This window comes from Patagioenas fasciata, chromosome 4, assembly GCF_037038585.1.
Source record: "Patagioenas fasciata isolate bPatFas1 chromosome 4, bPatFas1.hap1, whole genome shotgun sequence".
Lineage (NCBI taxonomy): Eukaryota > Metazoa > Chordata > Aves > Columbiformes > Columbidae > Patagioenas > Patagioenas fasciata.
Genome location: NC_092523.1, coordinates 16,840,183 through 16,865,365, shown reverse-complemented (window position 1 = coordinate 16,865,365; position 25,183 = coordinate 16,840,183). Strand labels below are relative to the sequence as shown.

The 25,183-nt window shown below is 38.8% G+C and overlaps 1 protein-coding gene across 15 annotated transcripts in view; it reads left to right on the top strand.

The window, feature by feature from the left end:
- The window catches only part of PROM1 (prominin 1), a 62,832-nt gene that overhangs the window by 25,548 nt on the left and 12,101 nt on the right, over nucleotides 1-25,183 (top strand). For 10 of the 15 annotated variants that reach the window (XM_065837183.2, XM_071807317.1, XM_071807327.1 and 7 more), the window contains exons 4-18: nucleotides 501-527; nucleotides 2,269-2,474; nucleotides 8,219-8,339; nucleotides 11,093-11,156; nucleotides 13,486-13,575; nucleotides 14,746-14,963; nucleotides 15,366-15,440; nucleotides 16,585-16,648; nucleotides 18,434-18,593; nucleotides 20,640-20,792; nucleotides 21,613-21,736; nucleotides 22,149-22,252; nucleotides 22,673-22,757; nucleotides 24,144-24,290; nucleotides 24,559-24,630. In XM_065837183.2, coding sequence (XP_065693255.1) covers nucleotides 501-527; nucleotides 2,269-2,474; nucleotides 8,219-8,339; nucleotides 11,093-11,156; nucleotides 13,486-13,575; nucleotides 14,746-14,963; nucleotides 15,366-15,440; nucleotides 16,585-16,648; nucleotides 18,434-18,593; nucleotides 20,640-20,792; nucleotides 21,613-21,736; nucleotides 22,149-22,252; nucleotides 22,673-22,757; nucleotides 24,144-24,290; nucleotides 24,559-24,630 — 1,710 coding nt within the window. The remainder of the gene's footprint in view (nucleotides 1-500; nucleotides 528-2,268; nucleotides 2,475-8,218; nucleotides 8,340-11,092; nucleotides 11,157-13,485; nucleotides 13,576-14,745; nucleotides 14,964-15,365; nucleotides 15,441-16,584; nucleotides 16,649-18,433; nucleotides 18,594-20,639; nucleotides 20,793-21,612; nucleotides 21,737-22,148; nucleotides 22,253-22,672; nucleotides 22,758-24,143; nucleotides 24,291-24,558; nucleotides 24,631-25,183) is intronic. The other 5 variants (XM_071807328.1, XM_071807323.1, XM_071807322.1 and 2 more) reach the window with 2 other exon arrangements.

The window sequence follows — 25,183 nt, the reverse complement described above, 5'->3', positions numbered from 1 at the left end:
GTAATGTGTTAAGGTCCCAAAACTGTCACTAAAACTGCTGCTTTTATGCCAAAATAGAATAAGCCTTGAAAAGAAAAAATTAGAAGTATCATGAGTTAGTTATGACAGGTGGAATTTGTGGAAAAAATTGCAAAACCACGAAGTAGTGCAGCCTCTGGCCTTCTGTTTGTGAGATGTGCTAGGAATTATATGAAACAGATGCTCAGCGTAGAAGTGACTGATCTGTTGTTTTAATATGGAAATATGTGTGGGTCAAACCCTAGATTCCTTTCATTTACCAAAGAAACCAGAAATTATCTGCTATGTATTTTATTGTAAATAATTTTCCATAATTATTTAATGGTACTTCTATGCATTATTGTACTTCAATGGCTTTTTATTATTGTTTCTGTGTTGTTAATTGTTTTGGTCATGGTTAATTGTTCATTATTCACGTGATTTGTTTTTGTGCATGCTGCCTGTGTATTATACACGTTCTCCATTTGTTTTGACTTCCACAGCCAGAAAATGTTGTCCTGACTCTTCAGGTAATGTCTTATGGTTGATGTGCAGCTTTGAGATGAACTAACTGTGTCTGTCTGCACTACTTCTATTAAAACATCCATGCCTACTTTTAATTTATTTAAAATGTGTTTTTCCATCTAACCTATTTTAAAATTTGTTATAAAATAATTTCTGAAGTGTTCAGCTAACCAGAAAACAATAGTTCTTTTGCAAAATCTAGCCAAGTTCTTCTAAGCATCTAGTTTTTATTCTTCAGAAGGGATAACAGCTTTTAACCACCAGTTAATAATAATAAAAAAATAGGTTTCATCCTGGAATTGGTAATTAGGTCAGAAATTTGCAACTCTGCTAATGGTGATGGTTGCTGTATTTGGATCAGTTGGTAATTAGGGATTGTGAGGAAGGACATCAGCAAAGCTGGAACTGGAGCATGATTGATAGCTTGTGTGAATTCGTAACTTATTTTGCAGGACAATATACGGCCTCAATTTCATCCTTTCACTGCCAAGCTGCCCTTGCACTGGCAGATTAGTAAAACAGAAGAGGACTCAAAGTACTAGTGTGAGAATTAGTTCTCCTAAAACTGGAAAAGGGAGAAAAAGAGATTCATCAGGGAGGAAAGACCACTGGGGCCTGCCCACGTTGTGCTGTGTGCCCCCTGGGCAGGCACCTGCACGATCCACTGATGGATGTGCTGGGTGCACTGGGTGCGCTGCCTGGTGCTGGGTGCTGGATGCGCTGGGTGCGCTGCCTGGTGCTGTTTGCTGGATGTTGTGCCTGGTTGCTGGATGTGCTGCCTGGTGCTGTTTGCTGGATGTTGTGCCTGGTTGCTGGATGTGCTGCCTGGTGCTGTTTGCTGGATGTTGTGCCTGGTTGCTGGATGTGCTCCCTGGTGCTGGGTGCTGGATGTGCTGGCAGGTGTTCGCAGCAGAGTGGAGCAGCGTGGCCAGCTCACAGCTTGTCTCCTGGGAACCGCATTGCCTCGCATGGGGCTGTGCCAGGGCTGTCTGGCCCAGCTTCTCTGTCCTGGGGCACTTGCTCTGCTTCCAGTGTAAAAGCTAGTTAGGGTATTGCATTGCATCCTTCCCTTTCATGCCTGCCAGCTTCTGAAAGCATCCTTTTAGTTGCTGCTTGCTTCACTGTTTGGCAGCAGAATAAATGCCTTTACCTGAGAGAGCTTAAAACCCACTCCTTCATGCTTTCCAGTCCCTGAACCGTTTTTACTTCAGCCGTTTGGAGAAACCTCTACCATTGTAATCGAACATCCAGTGAAGTGTGTGTCCCTTTGCAGTTCATATGAGTCTTTGCACTGCTTCAAAAGGAGAGCAATCTAAGCTTCCTTCCTCACTCCCAGATGCAGGGTTGTTCTAGTCAGCCTTGCTGACCTTCCTGAAGCCTTTTTGGAAACAAATGTGAGGAACAGTGAATTTGTGGTCCAGGAAATCAAATATGTTCATTTTTAACCTATTTCAGTTGCACTGATTCACGTTTGTTTCTTGTGAGCATAGTTTTCTCTTAGCACTCACTTCTGTAGTTTACCTAGCTAATATTCTAGCTAAATATTTATTAGCATTAGTATCTACAATGTTACCTATCTTTTTGTTAGAAAAGTTGTCAATTATTGACAAAATACACAAAGTCCGTAACCTCAGTAACTTAGTAGATAGTTTAGTCTGTAGTTTGACTTTTTAAATTATTTGCTCTTTTTTGATTGCAGTTATTGTGTGATATCTGCTATTACCACTATTTTTGTCTGAATTACAGGCCATCTACTATGAAATCGGTTTTATAGTCTCCGCAGCCTTGGGATTGGTATTTATTTTATTACTGCCTCTTGTGGGACTTTGCTTCTGTATGTGTCGTTGCTGTGACAACTGTGGTGGGGAAATGCATCAAAGACAGAAGAAAAATGCTGACTGTCAGAGGAGCTGTTTTGCAACATTTCTTTTTGTTGCTTCTTTAATAATAAGGCAAGTGTAATAAAGAGAACATTATGAAGCTTGGTATAGCATTACGTTTGCAGTGTCATATGACATGATGTTACTGTATTAGCCTACAGGTGCAAAAATGATTTTATCAGACTTAAGTAATATTGCTTATTAATGAAAATGTGACTGCATTGTAAAAACGCTGCTACCATTGCTATCCACGGGTCATTATATGCACATTAAGATGAATCTGGGTGTGGAACAAAATAAAAAAATCAAGCTTGATTTTGGCAAATGAAGTTTTTGCCAGTCTCAAAATGGCAGTTGCAGAATGTTACGTTAAACTTACGAACATAAGATACTGTGTCCTATGTTCAATGAGGATCCTATGGGGAACTTGAGGTACAGCATACTGCTGTTTTCTGGATAGTGTAGTAATGATGAGAAAAGCAATTGTGTGACCTCCCTCAGTATTTACCGTCCTCCAGCTTTTCTTATTTGTTCAAAACAATGGGTTTTCCTTTGGGCACTGATTTGTTTCACCCTTATGTGCACTCGCTGCAAAATCCTGGAGTTCGTTGACATTAGTGTTAGGAATGCGCTCCTGTTCTTTGCTGGGTGTGTAATGGCTGATGAGGCACTACAATCCAGACTTTTCGCTGTAGGTGCTTTTCAAATACTTTGTTTGCTTTCAGCTTTTTATTTTCCTTCAAATTCTTAATATTTTCACCTGCCTACTCTTCTTATTTTGTGATTGTATTTTTTTTAAATTCAAGTCTTTTGATCTATACTGTGTGATTTTCAGTCAGGTGAGACTTTAGATTACAGTGAAATGATAAACTTCAGTTTTTTTCATTTTACTATTGTTTGTCATGACAAATTGAGACCTTGCCCATGCTCAAATGTAGACCACCCTAATGTCAGGTGTGGGAACATGCTCTTTTCTCCCAGGCATTACTAACAAAAATGATACTTATGTAGTCTGACGACCAGAAAAGCAAAATAGTATTGTAGGTGATAGGTGCATCCCTGCCATGATAACAGGACAAAAGTTTCTTGTAGTACAATGGTGCCTCAAAGAAAGTAAGTTATTAAAATAGCTCTCAGGATGCCAAAACTGAAGGTAGCTCACAGAGTTTGCCAGGCATCTTTACACCATGTTGGGGGATGCTGTGTTGCAGGACACTATGTTGTGTTTATAACGGCTGAGGAACATTGTCAGTCAGTGGAGAAATTAAGAAATCGCCCACCTTGTTGGTCTCTTTACCTTGTGTATTTGCTGCCAGCTGTTCTTGGCATATATAGCATTGGAAAAGGCTTCTTCCCAGGTCAGGACTGGGAGATCAGAGATCCCTAATAACATGCTTTTCAGGATAACGGAAACTGCCTCTTTAACTCTTTTTTCTTCTTCTTTCTTTTGGGTAAGACATCAGGAGTATCAGTTGCTTACCCAAAGGGAGGGCTTGGCCTGAGCTCTGCCTGCAGGTTTCCACAGGTGGAGATAATCTCATATGACTCCCCAGCTAAGTCTCTAATGCTGTGAATGCTGTGCAAGGCCAGACAGGACTTTACAGGGCTAATATTGCTGACCCCTGCCTGCCCGAGGGCTCAGGTCTCCCGTCTGCCTCTGTACAAAGCAGGATTCTGCTGCCCTTCCTGGATCGTCTTTCACGAGGGAAGAGGAGATGCCAGGCCTGGGTCTATTTAAGCTCATGTCAGCTTGCTTACTGCTGTGCTGAAACACGGAAGGACAGTCATCTTGATAGCCATTGCTCCAACAAAAAAATTGGAAAAAGCCTGAGATTTACTTACAACTGTTTCTGTGTTTCTTATACTATACTCATACTAAATCTCCTTGGGGATTTATTCCCTACTTTTCTCCCAAGTTACCATGCGATTTCAGCTTAGGTGGAAGATTTTTCTGTAGTTGTACTTCCCAAAAACCACACATCTCAAGGACTGTGCCACAGCTCCATACATAGAATGTGACAATAATCAAGAGTTTAGTCCCATGCAAGTAAAATGCTTATGGCTACTTGCAGACAAAGCCAAAAGAACAAAAACTTGAATGGTCTCTGCTAATACAGGGTTACATCAAGATGTGCCATGAAACCACCAAAGTGGGTCCTGACATTATTTGGGTGTATTTTGAGGTTCATGCAGCATTGGGGACCTCCTTTAGGAGTATGTCTCACAAACCCTTGCCCGGTGACTGGAACGCTGTAGACTCCTTCACCAAGTGCTGCGCTGCTTCAGAAAATGCATTTAGCAGGGCATGCATCCATCAGAGCACCCCGAACCCACATCTCTGCCAGTGGAGCTTTGCTTTAAAGACCTGTACGTGTGGAACGGGAAGGATTTCTAGGAGATGGACTTCTTCAGGGTGTACCATCTAAGTGTGTGTTCTGCATCTCCTCTTCTTCTTTCTTCCCCCTCTTCTTCTTTCTTCCCCCTCTTCTTCTTTCTTCCCCCTCTTCTTCTTTCTTCCCCCTCTTCTTCTTTCTTCCCCCTCTTCTTCTTTCTTCCCCCTCTTCTTCTTTCTTCTCCCAGGGGGAATGTGCCCAAGCTATCTTTCCTTGACTGGGAAAGACAGGTCAAATGCATGTTAGAGAGCACTGGCAGTGGAAAGGTGCTGAACACAGAGCTTGTGGTAGGTTGTGTGTGTATAGGCAACAACTCCTGAAAACTCTGGTAAGATAGGGATGGCTTTTCTGTGTGTCATCATGGAAGTTCACACTGACATATATATGCTGGTAATGTAGATTTTGGAAGATTTCAGCTGGTAGTTTTTACTCCTGAGGAATCTTGTTCCTTCACACTTCTGCGCTGATTCAGTGCTCTGGTAATTATGATGAGATTTTAATACTAAGTTTACTGGTGATAGAAAGTGTCCTGGCTGTAGGTAAACATAGTCAAGTTTTCTGTCCTTCCAAGGCAGTTTGTGTTATCCACAACTTCAAGAAAGAACTTACGTTACTGTGTATGAAGCTGGGGAAAGCCAAGTCTGAAGGGATCTGGGCAGGTACCTCATGCAGGATTCACAGACAGCCTCTTGGCTTTCTGAGGTTGGTAATGCATATTGGTCAGAACGTGGCAGTTGACATTACCTGAAAGAATTGGTGAAAAAGTTGATATAGAAGTCTCAGCCCGTTATTTTCTTCAATTCATTAGCTAGTAGTGAGGAAGGTGGAATTTTCCCAGTGTGTAAATCTGTTCAGGGTTTCTGTTCTGTGATTTGAAATTTTTTGCACACACAGCTAAAGGAAGAGCTTGAGACCCCCCCCCACTGCAACTGCATTAATATCATTTATATCGGTCTGTGAAACCTGACAAGAAATTAGGTGTGGAATATATGCCTGCTGAAGAGACTGTTTAAACAGTTCTCTGATCTGTTACAGAAAAGGCTTGTCCTTTTTATTCTCACTTTATGCTTCTCTCCTTGTAGCTGCTTATTGAGTGTTGATTCAAGGCTCAGTTATATAATAAATTGATTTTTTTCTTCTATCCTTTTGTGTATTTGTTTAGTTACGTTCAGAATGTAGTCAGAGTTGTTCTGAGTACCGCGTCTGCTTAAAGCATCTCCGCTATCTTGTTTCCTCCCACTCCTTCCATTTAGGAGACTGAAAGGAAAAATGATCATGCTCAAGGCTTACAAAGTACTGTTTTGTTAGCTTCCAATTGACCTTTCTGCTCTGTGAGCATAACATTGAAAGGACATAAAAATACTGGCTGTCCAAAGAACAAGTTTGTTGTTATAAACTCTGAACCTCAGAGTAATATACCCATGTTTACTTTTCCTGATAGCTTGAGATACTTTGTATTTTTTTCTTAAAAAAAAAGAAGTTTTAAAAACAATTATCATCACTGTAGAGTGAAAATAAATAATATATTGTGTATGTCCAACATGAAACCCCTTGCTGCTGCTTTTGTTGAAAGTTACTGAGTTTCTTGGCACCTTAGGCATTCACATAGTGGCTGCTCGAGTGTTGGTCACAGTGGACATAAAACTATGGTATTTACTCATAGTTAAATAAGTAGTAAGATAAATTTTGATGTCCCTTCTTTCATTAGTGACTTCTGGGAAGGTGGTTAATTGCCAGTTTTGAAGACATAGCTGTGAATTTTAGGGTAGAGAAGTAATCTCTTTATGTCAAACTCTCTCATCGTGTTCTGAATCTTTTTTGATATTGAGAAAAATATTAGTGAAGCAATCCTAACAGACCAGCACCTGTGGTGTACGGGCTTGCTGTCTCTTCCTGTATCATGCTCTGAAATCAGAATTTTCCTGCTGAGAGTGTTTGTCAGAGCAGCAAAAATTCTTGTGCTTGAGACCAGTTTTACCAGGAGAACAAGCCTTTACCTTGTTTGGGAAAATTGAAAAAGGAAAAGCAAAATAAAGATGAAGGTTTTGTTTTGGGTCGCTGATGAGAGGAGATGAGCATCATCAGAGTGTTTGCTCCCGTCTTGCCAGGGTATGCAAACTGTGATATTCTAGGTGCCCATGTGCTCCCCACCATCTCATTCTTCATTTTTGCGGCTGCATTATGACTTCCTTCAAACATACATTCTTTGGAGCAAGAATTATGCTTACCATATAAGTTTTGTCCATAAGGGAGCCTGTATGGGTTTTCTCTAAGTCTTATTTAAAAATATTAGTATTTAGGTTGTCTTGACCCCCCAGCTCAGGAAGCTGGCCAGTCTGGGAGGAGGACAGTACCGTTTGTGTCAGTGACTCCCTTCTCCTGTCATTTGGATGTCTGTGATGGCCTGTCGCGATGCTGCCTCGCTGATATTGAGCTGTTGCGCTACAATGCAAAATGAGAGACCCAACAAATGTGCCATCCAGGAACTCCCTGTGATGTTTTTGCCCTTGGAGGATGTCTCGTGCCTCTGCTGAGCACGTCTGTGCTGTCTTCCAGTTAAACCCATGGAAAGTGAGTGGGTTTGTAGTCAGCCTGCTTTTGAGGCTGTTACCACTCTGATGCTTACTCTTGGGGTTTTTTTGTGCTTGTCTGAAAGGTCAGCCGTTGTGAATGTGAGATGTTTAAGACCAAAAAGTCATCCCTCTGTTTAAGTCTATTTTACACTTAAACTACACAAAAAACATTTGAAGCCTCTCATGGGACTTTTAATTGCCTCTTTACTTACTGTTTGTGCAGATCTGCTATGCTGTAATTAGAATTTTATAGTGGGGAACAATCAAATAGAAAACAGTCAGCAACAGTGCTGACTGGAAGTCTAGCTCGCTTTACACCTTTTGTTTTACTCTCAGGAAATGCTTATATATAATTTTAGCGTTAATAGGGACTATTCTTGTGCTTTTAAAAGATCTATGCCGTTACGTAAATAAATTGGGCCGCTACGAGTAAATGTTGCTGAAGTTTTCAAATGTAAAATATTTCTTTATACACTTGTTTTATGAGCATTTGCTTGTAGCTTTGTCTAGGTTAATGTTACATGTAAAAGAGCCTAACATTTCGAAGTATTGTAAAATTTACCTAGGCTATACACATTTGCTGGCAGTATCAATGCAAATAGGTAGCTGTATGTTAATAACTTCTGAATACTTTGTGTTAACATCACTTTTTCCCTTATTTTTTTTTTTAAGTAGTAGCACAATATTGGCCCTTATGGCAAATTCCTCTACTCTGCCTTGTGGTGCATGTGAGAACTTGTAGTAATGTTTTGATAATGGTGATTTTTTTGCTGTAATGTTTTGGTTCTGTTTTATGTCAGAATGGACATTTACAGTAATAAAGAAATATCTGTTATCTATGTTTTTGTAGTGTTGGAGTCCTGTGTGCATATGCTGCCAACCAGCATTTAACTAACCAAATCCGAGGAGCAAAGAAATTGGTTAACAGTAATTTTAAAGATCTGAAAATTTTCCTTAACGACACTCCAGCGGTAAAGAATTTTTTATTTGTGCGGGATGGGGGTGGGAGGAAAGATGTGCAAGTAAGAAGTATTGCAGGAAAGAATGGTTACTTTCTATTTGGTATAAATCACACTTGCAGTATGTTGTTTATTCTTTGTGTGTCAGCCTGACAAAGTAGCATAAGTGATGCAAGGTAGGATGTTTTCACGTAGCAGTAAACATTTGGAAGTTATCCTGATAGACTGGCTTTCACTGACCAACTTTTGAGCTGCACTTCTGGAGTATTCTGTGGTGATGTTTATAGGCCCTTTTCCTCCTACTGAACTAGTGTAGATCACTAGCAGAAGGTGAATCATTTGGAAAAAATATAGCTTTAAAAGGAAAAAAAAAAAAATTACATGAAAACTTGGATTCCTTCTTGCTCTTTCGATTTCCTTATATTTTGAACTTAGTTGTAATGGCTCTGGGAGTGAGCTACAATAACTTCTTTTCCAGAAGCATTTTTGACTGTTTTTTCTTTAAACCAGTGTCACACTGTGCCATACTGAACAGGAAAGATTATCTCCTTTCTACTTTCAAACTTTCATTTCAGTCTCAAAAGCAGTCCTCAGCTTACCTTCTTGGCATTGGAAGAAATGCTACTAAGGAGGACTTGTAAACTTTCCCATATACAAATTTCAGTTCTTTATGGATCAGAAGGAAAAAAGGTCCAACAGGAAAAAGAAGTCCCATCTTGTCTTTAATGAATTTTAATTAAATTTGATTTAATTAGTCAGTTTTACTTGCACAAGACTGAAAATTAGAAAAAGGTGGAATTAACACCATTCTGTGGGATCCTCAAGTGTGGCAGCATCCCAGTCACCATCGCTCTGGGCTCCCGTAACCCATGAGCTGTTTTCCTGCTGACAGGACTGTATGAGAACACAAGACATCTGGGGGGTGCCATTGACTGTTTCCATTTCTGGAGCCATTCCCTGTACAATTATTCATTTGCACATGGTGTTGTGACAGTCCGGTGAAGGAGATATATGGCAGGAAGTGGAGGTCCTGCCAACAATCTCTCCTGACGCAGCGTGTCTTTTGTCAGGCACATAAAGATGTAATCCCCTTGCACCAGAAACCACTGGGCTCCCCTTCACAGCGTGCTGGGTGCTGACAACTGGAAATGTTGGAGTAGAAAATCTGTTATGCAGAAGTAACTATCTTAATAGAGGAAAATATAGATCCTAGCTAAAAAGTTACTAAAAACAAGTGAATTATTAAGTTTAAAAGTGTCAGGACTTGAATGTTTGTGCCAAGTGTTCCTCAAAGTCTCAGTTAGGTAGAAGGCTTTTAGTCTCTGTGCGGGATTATCAATTTTTCTTTTTTAAGGCTTGATGACACTTAATGATGCAGTAATCAGATATATCTTCCAAGTCGCTTTGACAGGCGAGGTCCATGGATGTCATGTATACACGCATATTTGTAAGAATTTCTTAAAGATAGGGGAAGGACTTCAGCTTCTTGGAAAAGTTCTAGAAGCCAACTAATTAGCTCTAAAGCTCTGAAATCCTAACTGGTGTCCTTGACTCATCAGTGTAAGGTGTACAGCATATAAGAGGATTTGTAAAAAGAAGTCACATGTTAAGAGTACATGTCATAGAAGATTTGCAGACTATGAGTAATGAGTGATAACGCTATTAGTTATACAGAATCGCCTTTTTTCTGTGACATTGCTGGACACAATGCAAAACCTGTAACCTTGCAAAATTTTAATCCTTAGGTTAGCCTAGGATGACAAAACAAACAAATATACCCACAGCCTTCTTAGTAAGAAACTCGAATTCATTCTACTTTTTTAGAAACAGGAGGTCTGCTTCATACTTTGTCACTTAATTGCATCCACTGCTGTATGATCGATAGGTAGGTTTAGGGTGGTTTTTTGTCTGTTACTTCTTAATTTACTCCACAGAAAGTCTGAGACTGCAAGCCTGATACACTTCGGTACACATTTGAGTCAAGTTTAAGATTGGAACCGCTTTTGTCAAGTGTGTTAACCTTTACTTAACTCCATCAGGGTAGGATTCGTAATGCATTGTTTCAAACATCCAGAAACCAATTTAGGTTATTTGATGTCTTTTCAAAATTAGTATAGTAAGATTTACACTTGTCATGGTTCTTTGATAGCATTTTGTCCAAACCCAGCATCTGGTGATAACTAAGTTGCTGTTTTCATATTATTGTGGTGTCTTGGTTGAGCCCAAGTTGTGATTGGGCCAAATCGGCCTGGGGGCAAGGAAACCATTGCCACTGAGACAGACCAGGCAGCTCCTTCCTGCAGGAGAAGCTCTGAGGGGCTGCCCGGACACAAACCAGTCTGCTTCGTGAATTGCTTCCAAATTGCCACCTCAGCAACCTGCTACGAGTCTCTCCATGAAGGAGGAATTGGTGCCAGTAGAAAAGCAAGTAACTGAGATGAAGACGTGCAAAACCTTATTGGCCTGACTGACTTGAAGCCTTCATAAGGCCACAGTTCCTGCTTCTTAGCACTTTTAAGCTGAATAATTGACCCCAGAGGTGTTCCAATTAAGTAGATTTCCCAGTTAAACACATCTTTTATTATGTGTGGTTCTGCCAAGCAGGGTTTTATAGTACTTAGTTAACTGAAAACAATAGAGAGCTAGGATTTTGGGGGTTTGCATAAGTATTTTGATTGTTCCAAAGTGGCAGTTTGACTCATTATTTAAAAGCATTACTTTTTTTTCCAGTTATTTTAATAGGGTTTTTGTCATCTTATTTTCAGCAAATTGACTACTTGGTGAGCCAGTACAACACAACTAAGGATAAAGCACTCTCTGACCTAAATAGTAAGTACTTTGATTTAAAGGGGGTTAGCGATGTGTATTTAAAGACTTCAATAAGATGATTTAAATAGCTCTTAATGCAAAGTAAATTTTTATTTTTTGAGAATAAGGTTTTCAAGCAGAAGTGCTGTTCTCAGTGGTAAATGAGACTAAAACCGAACATTCTTTTCACGTAAAATGTCTCAGAGCTGGTGTAGTGTTTATTATTTCCTGAAATAAAAATATTTTATTAAATTGTTTATACAGTAAGTCAGGCTAATATTTTATTTTCCTTTTTATAGTTCAGTAACCACTAATACTTAGTGCTTTTTTAGAATATTGTTCCTGAGTTTTTAACTGTAGAGCCAAATGTCAAAGAACAGGGCTACTATCTGTTTTGATGCTTCCAGTGAGTGAGAGATCTGTGTATTTGTTTACTTTTGTTGTTATACCTTTGTCCTCTACTCAGCTAGAAGTTGAGGTACAAGCTTATCTTCATTCTAAAGCTGCTTAACATATTTGCTGTTTCAGAATGAGCAGTTGAAGAGCAGGAGATAAAACTTGAAATACAGCTGCTGCACTTTCCCCTTCAGCACAGTTACAGTAGGAGGCACCACCTTTTAAAGCTCTCAGTAAACAGAAACAACCAAACCACTGTGTTTTTTTCAGAATTTAAGCATCGCTTTCCAAAACTCATGATAATAGAGAGGGCTGACCATATTCAGTGCAGATTACAATTCAAGATGCACTATTAGGAGGTGTTAATAAACGTGTACAAGCCTGCTTCTCAGACTGAAGTGAAATATACAAATAACAAAACAAATTTTCAACAGGATTATTGCTGGGATTGAACTATGCAACTGTGGCAGCATGCCACTTATCATGAATTGGCTTATCGTGCCCAGAATCCATGCTTCTGTCTAGGTTTAAAATGTATTTTAAAGGTAGTTCTCAATGCAGCCAGCTTGGCATACCTTGAGGTCAATGTGTCCTAGAATCATAGAGTTGAGCAGGTTGGAAAATATCTCTAAGATCACCAAGTCCACCTCTAAACTGTGTCCCTAAGCACCTCTGTATGAGGCTACTACAGCACATCGGATGTGGTTGCAAAGTAGTAGTCTTCCTCCTTAATTCTAAGCAGCAGCACTCTGGTCTAAAAATGTGTTGTCTTTAAGTCTGTAATAACAATAATAAAAATAAATTGACATTTGCATTTCAAGTACTAGCTTGTAGCTTCCCAGGCACTCCAAACAAAATTTCAAATCAAATATTCATTTATTCTCAATGCCAATTTAAACATGCTAGCTATCAGGAACCTAGCTGTGATGAGAGTGCTCATCAACACATAACGATAGCTTTGCTTTTCTTGAAATACCAGAATTAAGTGTGTGACACATGGGTGCAAAAGTATTTCATTCTAAGGGAATCAACAGTAGAGAAACGTAGATGAGTTCAGTTTGTCCACCCTAAGGAAATGCTGAAAAGTGTTTTCTACTTGATAAAAATTCTCATCCCAAGCCAGACAAGACAGTGCTGACAGTAATGGATGCTTCTGTACCATACAGTATTCCCATCTCATCAAGAGCAAAAAACTCAAAAAGCTGTTTACCGTGATCTGAAAATGGAGGGGACCCAGTGACTGCCTGCAAGATTTGTTACATTAAGATGCTTCACCAAACTCTGCTCAGCATTTGTCTGACTTGTTGCTGAACTGAACTGCTTCTGTTTGTGGGCAGTGAGAGAGGTTTGGAGGTGGGGACAGCAGTGGGTGAGCATGAAGGCAACACTGGGAGGATCAGTGCGGAATTCACGGCCTGAGGGGATGAGGACTGGCAGACATGTCTCTAACATGCTTAAGGGATTTCAAAGAGATGACTGGCAGGTCTGGGTTGTGAGTGACCTTGACATTGCTGGGTACATGAGGAATAGGAGAAAGGAAAATAATTCATTTTCTTGTTTCTTTTGCACTACAAAAACATAGCGTGTAGTGAGAGTATGCCAGAAAATTCCTGTCCGGATGTGGGAAAAAAAGTCTGTTTCCAAAAGTAGTAGTTGCAATGAAATACGTATTTTGGAGCTTGTTCAAATGTGATGTGTCTTTACTTATATGGTCAAGTGCTAGTGAATATTCTCTGCCATATTTTGTTTTGCTTCTTTCATTCATAAGCCTATAACTAGCTAAAGGAGAATGGCGTTCCTGCGTTATCTTCTGTCACTGAGTTCTCACTGCCAGGTATAAGAGAAATTTTAATAACATATGCATACTTCAAGTAGGAGTCTGATGGCAGCTACGCTAACAGGTAGTTCAAACTGAACTAGTGTGTAATGGGTCCTTTATCTCTCTATACTACAGATGTTGGACCTTTGCTTGGAAGTAGAGTTCAAGAACAGCTGGGAAAAGAAGTGCGTCCCGCACTTGATGCAGCTCTGACAATGGCAGGAGGTAAGGATGGACATATTGCTGTATTATTGTTCTCTTGCCACGGTAAGACAGGTATCGTCTTTCTGGTGCACAGCATGGGATGGCTTTATGCAGTACTGTGATTCAACTTACAATTTTTCTACATGCCTTGTTTGTTTCTTTTAAATTGGGGATTTCAGATATTTTAAGGCTTTTAAATATATTTAAAAACTAAATCAAGATTTATGTGCCATTGTTGATACCTAATTTAGCAGTCACTGAAGAGAGAAGAAATCCAAATTCTCTGCTCCAGGTGGTTGTCTCTTGTCATTGAATGTAAAGGAGACCAGAAAAACTGCTGTAAGAACTGCGCATAGGTCTGTGCAAGTCAGGGAATGAACATACAATGGCCTGTTCTATACACTGCCAAGCCTGAGAGTGCTGACCAGCATTTCTTCATTGCATCTTTGAGTTTAGCATTGCTCATGCTTAGTTCTGTTTCCATTTAAAGAAAATATTATTTTATTATTTTTTTCTATTAAATGGTTTTTTCAGGAATCAGATACAGTTTATAGAGCAAAGGGAAAGGGATCCCTGAACTTGAGTCACTTTGTTGTTTGTTGTTTTTTTTTTTTTACCCATGAATTCTTTCTCATTCACTCGTCATCATTTTCCTTTTTTTTTGCTTTATTTCTCTTGTTTGTCTTGAAGTCAAAGTGGAAAGGGCTATCAAAGGTAAAAATTACAGTAAAACCTTGTATTGTGTGAAGTGCACTTTATTTTTGTAAGTGGCGTATTTTTTGTTGTATCCGTGTCTTTTTCTGTCTGGTTGTGTTTTTTGGTTTGGTGTGTTTAGGATGAAATTTAAAGCCAGTGAATGTTGAAGACTCATTAAGGCTTGCTGATGCAACTTGATCTCTTTCCCTTTCATCTTCCAGCTACATAATTTCTGAGTTGGATTATAACCAAAATACTGAAAATACTGATTTGTGGGTATGGGCTTTCTTTTAATTACTAATGATCAAGTGTTAAAAGTTCTTTACTGAAACCACTGGGTAAGCAGATGTATGGAAAGGGTAGAAAAGAGTAATCTGGAAAGCGGATAGACTAAGAATGTTTATATCATAGCACTCCCACGTGCACTTTCTCTTCATATCTGTATCTATAGACTGGTTTCTAATTAAAGTTTTTATAAAACTTTGCACCTTGCAGCCATCAGAGAAACGAAAGAAGCTCTGGAAAATGTGAGCGTCTCTGTAGAGGTTTTGCAGGAGGGAACAGAGAGGCTTCATGCAAACTTGACAGATGTTAAAACACATCTAAGCAACACCCTCAGTGATTCTGCGTGCTCTGCGACTCAGGCTGCCTCGACTTGCAATATCATCAGGAATTCATTAGATCAACTGAGCATCAATGCCAATTTTAGTGGGGTAAGAGAATATTTTTTCAGACTCTTAGAGTGTGATTGCCTCAAATAAGCAGAGTAGTATCTCTGCAACTTAATGGGTCGGTGTGTGCTGTCACTTGTGAGATAAGTGACCTTCCCTTATTCTGAGTTTCTGCGTAATTCCAGTCACTTTTTTAATCTTCTGTGTAGCAAAGGATAAAAGTGTGTGTCAAGCAGCTACATTAAAGTGCCGCTCTGGGCAGTGAAATAATCTACCCTCTCAAAAATACGAAGGTTAAGTGTCACTTCAGTACAACAAAGGTTTCGAGAGTGCGCTAGGAAGATTCTACTACAAATTGTGCTTTTACTACTGTCTTTGAAATATTTAGTAAATTAGTAAGACTTACTACTTTGATGTGACTCAAGAATGCTTTTTGCTTCCTAGCTGCCAGGAGTGAGCTCACAGCTTGCCAAGGTCAACGATGTCCTGAAAATAGACCTTTCTAGTCTCGTTCAAAAGGTATGATTCTTGACTGTCTTGTAGACTGTTAATTAGTAACCTGGGATGCTTACATATTGCTTGTTTTCCCTTGGCTTTCTCAAGCAGAATTCTCTTGTTTCCACCTCATCCTCCTCATGGTGGATATCTCCCCTTATTATTCCTTTGTTTGGGCAAGATTTAATATTTGAAAGTATGAATATAGTGCTTTATATCCCCAGGATACTACAGATCAAAAAGGTATTGCTAATTGTCTGCTTGAAAGAACAATCCTTAAAAACCAAAACAACAGAAACATGGATCTACTAGCATGCTTTATATATTTTGGTTCAAACTAAAGAAAAAATATCCATGCTTTCCTAATTAGTTGTATTCCAGCTATTTTGAAATATGTCTTTCAAATTCTTAATGTGCAGATTTTATATTAAAACTGGTGCAATGGACCTAATGTAATTACTGTTAGTATCCTTGCAAGACTATCCACAAAACACCATGATTTTCACTTAGAAAAAAATGGCTTAGTTTGAGCAGGTAAAACATCTAGCAATCTGAAAACATTTGCTAGGAATAGAGGAGTTTTCTGAAAGCCAAGACTGTGTGCAGGGGCCTGGGACCCCTGCCTGCCTCTGAAGCCATCAGGCCTGCAGGAGGGAAGGCACCAAGCATCCGCTTGAGGGGCTTCTCCTTTCTGTCCAGATGGGCTGCGGAGCTGGATCCCTGCAGTTTAGACCCTTTCTTTACCCTTCTCACTAAAGCAAGCATTGCAGTGTCTTCAGAGGCAGCTGGATGTCACTGTTTGTAACCAGGATGTGTTGACCAGTACACAGTGACGCCCTCCACTCACTGAGTCTTCATTTGTGCACTCTGTTTTGTGCGAGAACTGACAGGCAACAGTCCTATAAAGTTTGAGATGATTGTGAATGATGCGTGTATATTTAAACGTGGATTTTTTTTTTTCAAGGAGTATCTTGGAGAGCAAACTGAATCTGAAATATACTTGAGTTCCTATTTTGCTTTGAACTTTTCTAATGTGCATTGATAAAAAAAATAGTATTACCATGTGCATTTTAGCATGTGTATACTCTTACTCCTTGTATAAAAGGGAAAAATGCAAGTAATTTGGCAATGAGAAACTTAGTATAATTTTTCTGACTTTTGTTCTAAGGGTTATGCAGCATTTAATGATACTCCAGACTTAGTGGTGAATCAAACCAGGAACATTTTATCAGGTGAGGACAAGCTATCTTTTCACTTTGATTATGGTCATGTTTTTACATCACTTACTGATGTTTTTCTCATGCTTATTGATAATATTTTTTTCTGGGCTAAAGGTCGGTAAAAATGGAAATGTAAAACATAACTCTTTTTTTAAATTTGGTGCCACAAAAAAACTATAAAAAGCAACTGTGTTTTAATGAGGACCCAAAAGTAAATCTGAAAATAGACCATATGGAATGTTATGGAGGAATTTTATTTGTTAGGCTTTTTACTGCTGAAGTAATGAGAAATCTTGGGACCCCAACTGCACATTGATACTTCGTCTCTATTTGGTTGAAAACCTAGTTTTCCTTGGCCGATGTGTCTATGATGTATTTAGGAGTGTGATGTTAAAAAATTAAACCTGCTTGCTGCTGTATTAAAATGTAGTGGATGGCAAAGAGGAGGTAAAAAATATGCTTTAAGGATAATTTAGATGTTTTCATTGTTTTGTTACTTGGGCTTTAAACTGTTACTCTTTGGCGGTACCTGGACATTTGACATTTGAATAAAATGTAGTATAGTATATGTATACTAATCTGTTTTAATTTTTGTTCTTGCATTGTGGACCTGTTCTGCATATATAAACAGCTGTTCCTTGTAAGTTTTTCTTATCTTTTTTTCCCCTGGGCAAAATGAAGCACAGTATGTGTACAAGCATAGTGTACTGTGTGAACTTGCCTAAAATGAGCCAGTTTTCTGAAACTGATGTTATGCCTTTCATTAAGAAATCTAATGCAGTTTTACTCATTTTCAGTATCTGCTGATAGGCATAAACACAAATGGGCCATCTTAATTTATCTATTTATAAATTCTTGGGGTTTTGTTTTTACAAAGACTGAGTTTGAGTTACAAATCAAATAAAGATACAGTTTTACTAGGAAAAAAAAAAAGCATTTATTCGTAAACTTATAAAAGAAGAGTGTTTTGGTACCTGTTTGAATTTAGAAGAGTAAGCATCAAAACAGCCAAAAACTTGTCCAGTTGTTGTTTGAGAAGGAGGGAGGTGTTGCCTACTACCAAGTAGCAACCTGTAGTTTTGCATCCTGCTGTTTCAAGTATGTTCCAAGTTGAAAGAAGGGACAGAGTAAAGAGAAATTGTGTTTTACAAATAGACAATGTGTATAAGTGGTGAATTCATCATGTCTTTGTGTATCTAAATAGTGTGTATCTAAACTGTATTTATAGGGTAGCGTGTTCATTCGTAATTTGAAGAAAAAAATGGCTTAATTGATCATTATCTCAAGAGTGTTACTAACTAATTGGAATGTATTTAAGTTATCTTTTTTAATAAGATTGAAAATTACTAGTATAGATTCTCAATACAGGCAGTCTAATTTCTTTCACAGTGTTGTGTTCCCAAGGGATGGAGTTTGAATAGATTTTGATCTTCTCCTTCATAAACTTAGTGACTAATTGTCTTGCTCTCTGTTACCATTTGCAATATTACATGAAAAGCGAGATTTAAGCTGGCTAGATAAAAAATGACACGTTCGTTGTGACGAAAGGAGAGAGAGAACTCTGGCTCAACATCTACATCTTTCATCATTAAACTGAATGCTAAAAATAAAGTATTTAAAATGCCATTGTGTTACTTTGAAGCTCAATGTTTCTGTTGCGTGCTTGTTTCTTTCTCATGCTTGTCTTCATGGCTTGCTTGTTACGTGGCAAATGGCTTAATAGCATTTCATAATACATATGTGGAATGTAAATTTCTTCTATGAATCTGTAACAGTGCAATGTGTTTATTCTTTTAGACATCAAAAATGTGCTGGATTCCATTGGTTCAAATATCACTACCTTCACAAAAACACTCCCCGTTCAGAAGATTTTAGCAGACCTGACAGTATATCTTACACAGAGTGAAGCATACGTTCAAGATTATTTTCCGATAGTGGAGCAGTACGATTTCTACAGGTACGTACAGGAAGTAAGGCAGGAGTGAAGTGCTACCTGTTGTTAGTAATGTATAAAATTTTAATGTCCTGTAAAGTTAAACTATTAATGGTGTTTCACACAGTGAAACGAAGACAGTATATAGCAATTGTTTGTTACAGCTGGGTGCTGTTTAACTGCAGAGCAAGAGGTAATTTCTCCTCTGTAGGCTTTCAGGTCTTTTCCAGGAAGGACAGACGTAGGTAGATGTTGAAGAAGTCATGCATAAAGGAATGGGTTGTTTCACAATGCCAGGCTGACTTCTTATTTGGGGCTTGTTTTTACTGAGTTGCAGTTAAGTTGTGAGACCGTGGGACTGGAGAGGCCTTGCAGCCAGTCCCCTTTTATTGCACCCTACCGGAGAGGAGGAGTAGCAGAGATACTGCTTCACATCTTGTTAATCTTTGCACAGCTCTTCTTGTTCCTCAAGGTGTAGTACTTGTTCTTGTGAATGGATAGGTTTATTGTACCTTGAGAAAAACACATTCTTCCTATTTGAGACTTGTGTGACTCCTGTAGTTGAGTAATAATCTCATATTTTGAAGCATTAAGGTTTTCATTTCATGCCTTTATCCAGTTTTTGTCATTTTAGTACTTGAGCTCATCAAGTTCTCCCTGCAGTTTGACACTTAAGTTGATCCTATATTGATAGTTGCTTCAATCTTTGTGTCATAATCAACAGAGGGAATTGGGAGAGGATGAAAGGCTTGAGTGAGATATAAAATGTGTGAATAGATGGATGTGCTCCAGGGGTCCTCATGGAGAGCAGGATGACCATGAGCCAGCACTGTGCCCTTGTGGCCCAGAAGGCCAATGGCATCCTGGGGTGTATTAGAAGAGGGGTGGTTAGTCGGTCGAAAGAGGTTCTCCTCCCCCTCTACTCTGCCCTGGTGAGACCATGCCTAGAATATTATGTCCAGTTCTGCGCCCCTCAGTTCGAGAAGGACAGGGAACTGCTGGAGAGAGTCCAGCGCAGAGCCACAAAGATGGTCAAGGGAGTGGAGCATCTCCCATATGAGGAAAGCCTGAGGGAGCTGGGTCTCTTTAGCTTGGAGAAAAAGAGACTGAGGGGTGACCGTATTAATGTTTACAAATATATAAAGGGTGAGTGTCAGGAGGATGGAGCCAGGCTCTTCTCGGTGACAAGAAATGACAAGGCACAATGGGTTCAAACTGGAACACAGGAGGTTCCACTTAAATTTGAGAAGAAGCATCTTCACAGTGAGGGTGACAGAGCACTGGAACAGGCTGCCCACAGGGGTTGTGAAATCTCCTTCTCCGGAGACATTCAAAACCCACCTGGACACCTTCCTGTGTAACCTCATCTGGGTGTTCCTGCTCCAGCAGGGGGATTGGACTGGATGACCTTTTGAGGTCCCTTCCAATCCCTAACATTCTGTGATTCTGTGAAACAGAACTGCTATGTGATTTATTTATTAAAAATGAAAGTTGAATTCCTGTCCAACATCTTTCTCCTGATTAAGTTCTATTAATTGCCTCATACATTGAAAGCATTCCAGCACAGACACACTAAACCTAGATTTTAATAGCCTTAAATACAGTTATGTAAAATTATAAGCCTAACACACTGTGTGCAAAGAGTAGTAAGCCTTCCAGTAAGAGCAATTATGTACTTTATAACCAATGGCCAGTCCACATTCATAAATTTCTCTCTTGCTTCTTGGATAAATTACTGTTTGAGCATCAGTCTCCTCTGAGTTGTTTGCTCCACTTGGAGCATTTTAACTCTTTGATAGAGTCCACCTGCAGGGAGCTGGGAACAACTTGATCCTGTGATGTTTGTTCCCCAGCCCTTCAGCAGCAACTGTCTATGATCCAACAGCAATTATGTTCTGGTCCAACATATGTGCTAGTGTGGGAAAATAATTTTTTCATTGCTAATGTTATTGCTCAAACAGAAGCAGGAGTGGGCCAGTTGAGAATGTATTATTGCCTGATGGACTCTGCAGGTCTCCAGTGTGTTCTTTGCATGCTAATAACCGAGCACTTTGACTTTTTGTTCCTTAGGTGGCTGGGTTGTCTCATTCTGTGCTGCATGTTAATCCTGATTCTGGTCTTTTACTATCTCGGACTGCTATGTGGCACCTGTGGTTATGATAAACATGCTTCTCCAACAACCAGAGGCTGCATCTCCAACACTGGAGGAAACTTTCTTATGGCGTAAGTTTCACTTACTGGTGAAAAATAAAATAAAGGTACCTGTAGAAGGTTGCTTTTATTGATTTTTGAAGGACGTTTATAAAAAGAATTTGTTTTGTTAACTGTGTATATACGCTGAAAAAAAAACAAACAGCTTGCGTACTTTCATTAAGGGACCAGGGTATCTGGGGTTGCTCTTTCATTGAGGATCATAGCTGAAGGATACAGCCTCTGAATCTACAGTTTTAAGGCAAGTGCTGTAGCTAATGAATTTCTATTTAAGCCCATTTGGAAATAACTGGGAATGGATGACTGAAAATATAAATGGAATTCATAGCTCTTAGTACACTTGAGCACTTGCCCAAAAAGAAAAAAAAAAAGCCATGAGAGGAAACACGAAACACTTGACTTTCTGAGAGCACTTTAGGGGGCTTGGGGCTGATCTTGAGAGTTCCCAGTAGTGGTTTAATGTAATGGTTTAATGTTGGGTGCAAGAGAAGGTTGCATCTAAAGTCTGTCTAAAACTCTTTCTAGAGCACAAGGCTAGAGGGTTGAATCTGAACAAGAAAATAGTATGCTTTTGTGGCTCTTAACTCTTTTAAGAGTTTTCGTGCCCAATGCAAATGTGAGAATTTTAGATGCCCTTTAACTGATGACTCTACAGGGCTGAAATGTATGAGATGTTTTAGAGGGCAAGAACACATTTGGAAAACAGAATATTTCAGCCATGTGCCAGTTTTCTTATCTCTGTTACAGCTGATTACTGTTGGCTTCACTGTTGCCCAAAGTATATATATTTCGATGTTAAAAAGCAAAACCTTACTCAACTTTTCTTTTTCAGTGGTGTTGGATTCAGTTTTCTTTTCTCCTGGGTGCTGATGATTGTAGTGGTGCTCACTTTTGTCACTGGTGGAAATGTAGAAAAACTGGTCTGTGAGCCCTTTGAAGATAAAACTTTATTCAAGGTGAAGTTATTTGAGTTATTAAACAATTAATAAAATCCCCATGAGTCCCGATGTTCTTGTCAGTTAGGTATGGCATATTATTTATTACGTGACACTTCAAGTGAGTTTGGATCTGGTTTTACTTTCCCCTTGCACACTGAATAGAAACATTCATCCTTTCTTGGCTTTGCAGAGTAAATACTGCATGCCTGTCTTCCTTGGGAGATAAAACTTTCTGTGATTCAGCATTTCTTGGTGATGTGAAGCTTTAACATTCACTTTCTGCACCAGAGGCTGAATTCACTGTTTTGCTTGTATTTCCATTAGTGGGTGATAAGCTTAAATATGGGTATGTGTCAAAAGATTGCATATGAATAAATTCATTAATTGAAAACTTGGAATTATAGTAACATTACTGAATTTTGTCTTCTAGATTTTGGATACTCCTTACTTACTAAATCAGCACTGGAAAAACTATCTTTCTGGCATTCTGTTTAAAAATCCGGATATTAATTTGACTTTTGAAAAAGTGTACAGGTATTGAACTAGATCTTGACCATAATTTTAATTTGTACATATTGTTTTTGTGGTATCTTCCATGCTTCATATTTCAAGCACATGCAGAAATCACACGTGTTTCAGAAGACATTCTGATTTTCTGGTGAATTACTAACAAAAGCAATTTTCTCCTATAGATGAGTTATTAGAGGTAGTCTTAGAGTAACATTGTATAGAGATACTACTTGAGCTCTTTGAAAAACTATTTTTCGTCTTTGAGACCAGCAGAAATTGTTAACTACTTGCTTTCTTATAGACTAAACTTCAAAAAATATATCCAAAACTCTTTTTTTAAAGGGCTGCTTTTCTTAGAATATGAAAACATTTTTAATCATTCTCTCATAACACGTGGTCCTTGGGGTTGTTTTTAGGCTGATATACATATTTTTATTTTTATAGTGATTGCAAGGAAAACAAAGGAATTTATACTTCTCTTCACCTAGAACACCTGTTCAATATCAATGAATTTTTAAATATTAGCATGGTAAGTAAAGAAATAATGAGTGAATGAGTGATTGTTTTTGAAGGCTGGAGAGGTGCTAGCACTTCAACACAGTGTAGCATGACTGGGTTTTATGGGATTATTTTTTATATACAGTGCCTCATGAAAAGTGGCAGGAACTGTCCAAACTAATTTGAAAGAAAGAAATCTAGAATTCAGATGTTCTTTACTGGTCTCAGTGGGCATGGAAAGTTTTCTGAGTTGGTTTTTTTTGTTTGTTTGGTTGGTTTTTGTTTTTTTTTTTTCTTTTTAATGGGTGCTGATGATAATGTTGTTTTTCATTTTGAAGCTTGCATAGAAGGTTCAAGTCTAGTATCTTCCAAAGGTTGCTTGCAATGTTTGAGAGTCTCATTCTTTATATAAATGCCTTTCCTGGTGTGTTCTTTTCTGATTCTGGTCAGATTCATGTTGATCCAGGATACGCTGTGCTGACCTCCTAAGAGTGGTTCTGATTTCAGTAGAAGGGGGTTGGGATAAAATAAATTCTTTTCAGTTAAGCTGTAATAATATGTGACTACACTGTCATTACATGACTGTTCATTACAGCAACTCCTAGGGGACCCTCGTTCTGTTCTCCCAGGCACTGTGCTGACACTTAATAGATGCAGTCCCTGCCCCAAATCACATACAGTTAAAATGAACAGGGGAGGTTCATTAAGAGGGAAAATTATTTTGAGTTTCCACAACAAACTAATGGTGGAGGCTTGGAAGGAAATCAGGTTTCCTGATTCCTCATCTATTGCTCTATGGCCTGTGCAGGACATGTAACATTTTAGATTTGGGTGCAAGTGCAGGAAGACTTCAGGTAACAATAAGTGAGTCACCTTTAGTCACCACTGAACATATTTAGAGAAGCCTTATCCAGTCCCGTGGCCAGTACAGCAACTACACTACACTACCCAGACACTACACTACAGCAGGCAGTGCCTGTCCTGGCCACAGCTGAGATGCTGAATTCTCTAGCTTTCCTTGATTAGGAGTAGGGGTAGAACTTAAAATTTTTAAGGTTAACATTTCCTGGAGGGGGAAGACAACTTTGTTTTATCTTAGTCTGCTCTTAGGAGAGACTAACACCTATTCAGAGAAACCTGCTTAAAACATAACGGGAGGCAAGTAATTCATTGGTGTGAAAGATGTAGGTTAGAGCATGGCATGGCTGGACTGTGTGGATGCTGCAGAGAGGAGGAGGTTACCTGGTGGATTCTACCCAAGTTAATTGAATTAAACTGATATAAGCAAAAGTCAATGTGTTCTTCTTAACGGAAGTGTTCAGTCAGCAAAAGCACGATGCTTTATAGAGGGAAGGGCTATAGAGGAATATGCACTGGCTGCAAACTACTTCTGTGCTATATTTTGTTTCCCTTTCAGTACACAGAAGATGTAGCACTGAAAATTGAACATATTCAGATAAACCTCAGCAAAATCATTCTGCTGGATGAAATTGGGAAGGAGAATCTTCTGAATTTCAGCTCTTCAGGAATAGAAGGGATAAACTTTGCAGGATATCTGACAGAGGTGAGACTGTAGTAAACTAGACACAACTGAGAGAAAAATACAATTAAGTGTTTCTCTAACAACGGGAAAACCAAAAAGATCTGCTTTTATGTGAAAGGGTGTGTTTTGAAGAATCACAAAACTTAGGATAGAAGCACTTCAGAAGTTCAAGTCAATAAACATGTAAAGAAATAAAGGGTAGACAAGTAGGCGGTGTGGTTAAGTGCAAACTGTCTATATATGCAATAACAACGTATTCCCTTTCCCTACTGTTCACATCTTGTTTCAGATCAATAAAAGTGTTACCAAGGTTGATCTTCTGTCATTTGCTAATGACTTAGAAGCAAGAGCAGACCAGCTGGTAAGTTTAATTAACTAATACAATAGTACATAAAATTTATCCTTTGTACATCTATAATTATAAATACGTAGCCAACTGTTTAGACTTCCTGTGGGAGAATTGTTGAACTTCAGACACTTACATACATGATGCGTTGCTACATAAGGGAAAGCTTTAAAGACCAATGTTGCAAATGAGCTGTATTTTAAATATTACTAATTACTGATTTTTGTATGCTGTTGTATAATTTCTGCTTTAGAAGTGTAATTTCTTAAATTCCACTGTTTGCTTAAGAAATTAGAGGAATATTCCATTTGAGTATTTTCTGTCCTGTCTATATTTTAGGGTCTCAGCTGGAAGAAACATTGGTTAGGTTATGATGGAAAAGATTATTTGAATTAATTTTCTTTCAGTTAGTGATCAGAAGATTTTGCAATTAGCAATAAAATTAATACTGTGGCAGCTAATAAGGGCTCTAATGAGAACTGGGGCTCCATTATGGAGGGAGAATGCACAAAAGAGATCCCAGCTACTCTGAAGGGCTTTTTGAATGCAGACACATGGACAATGGTCA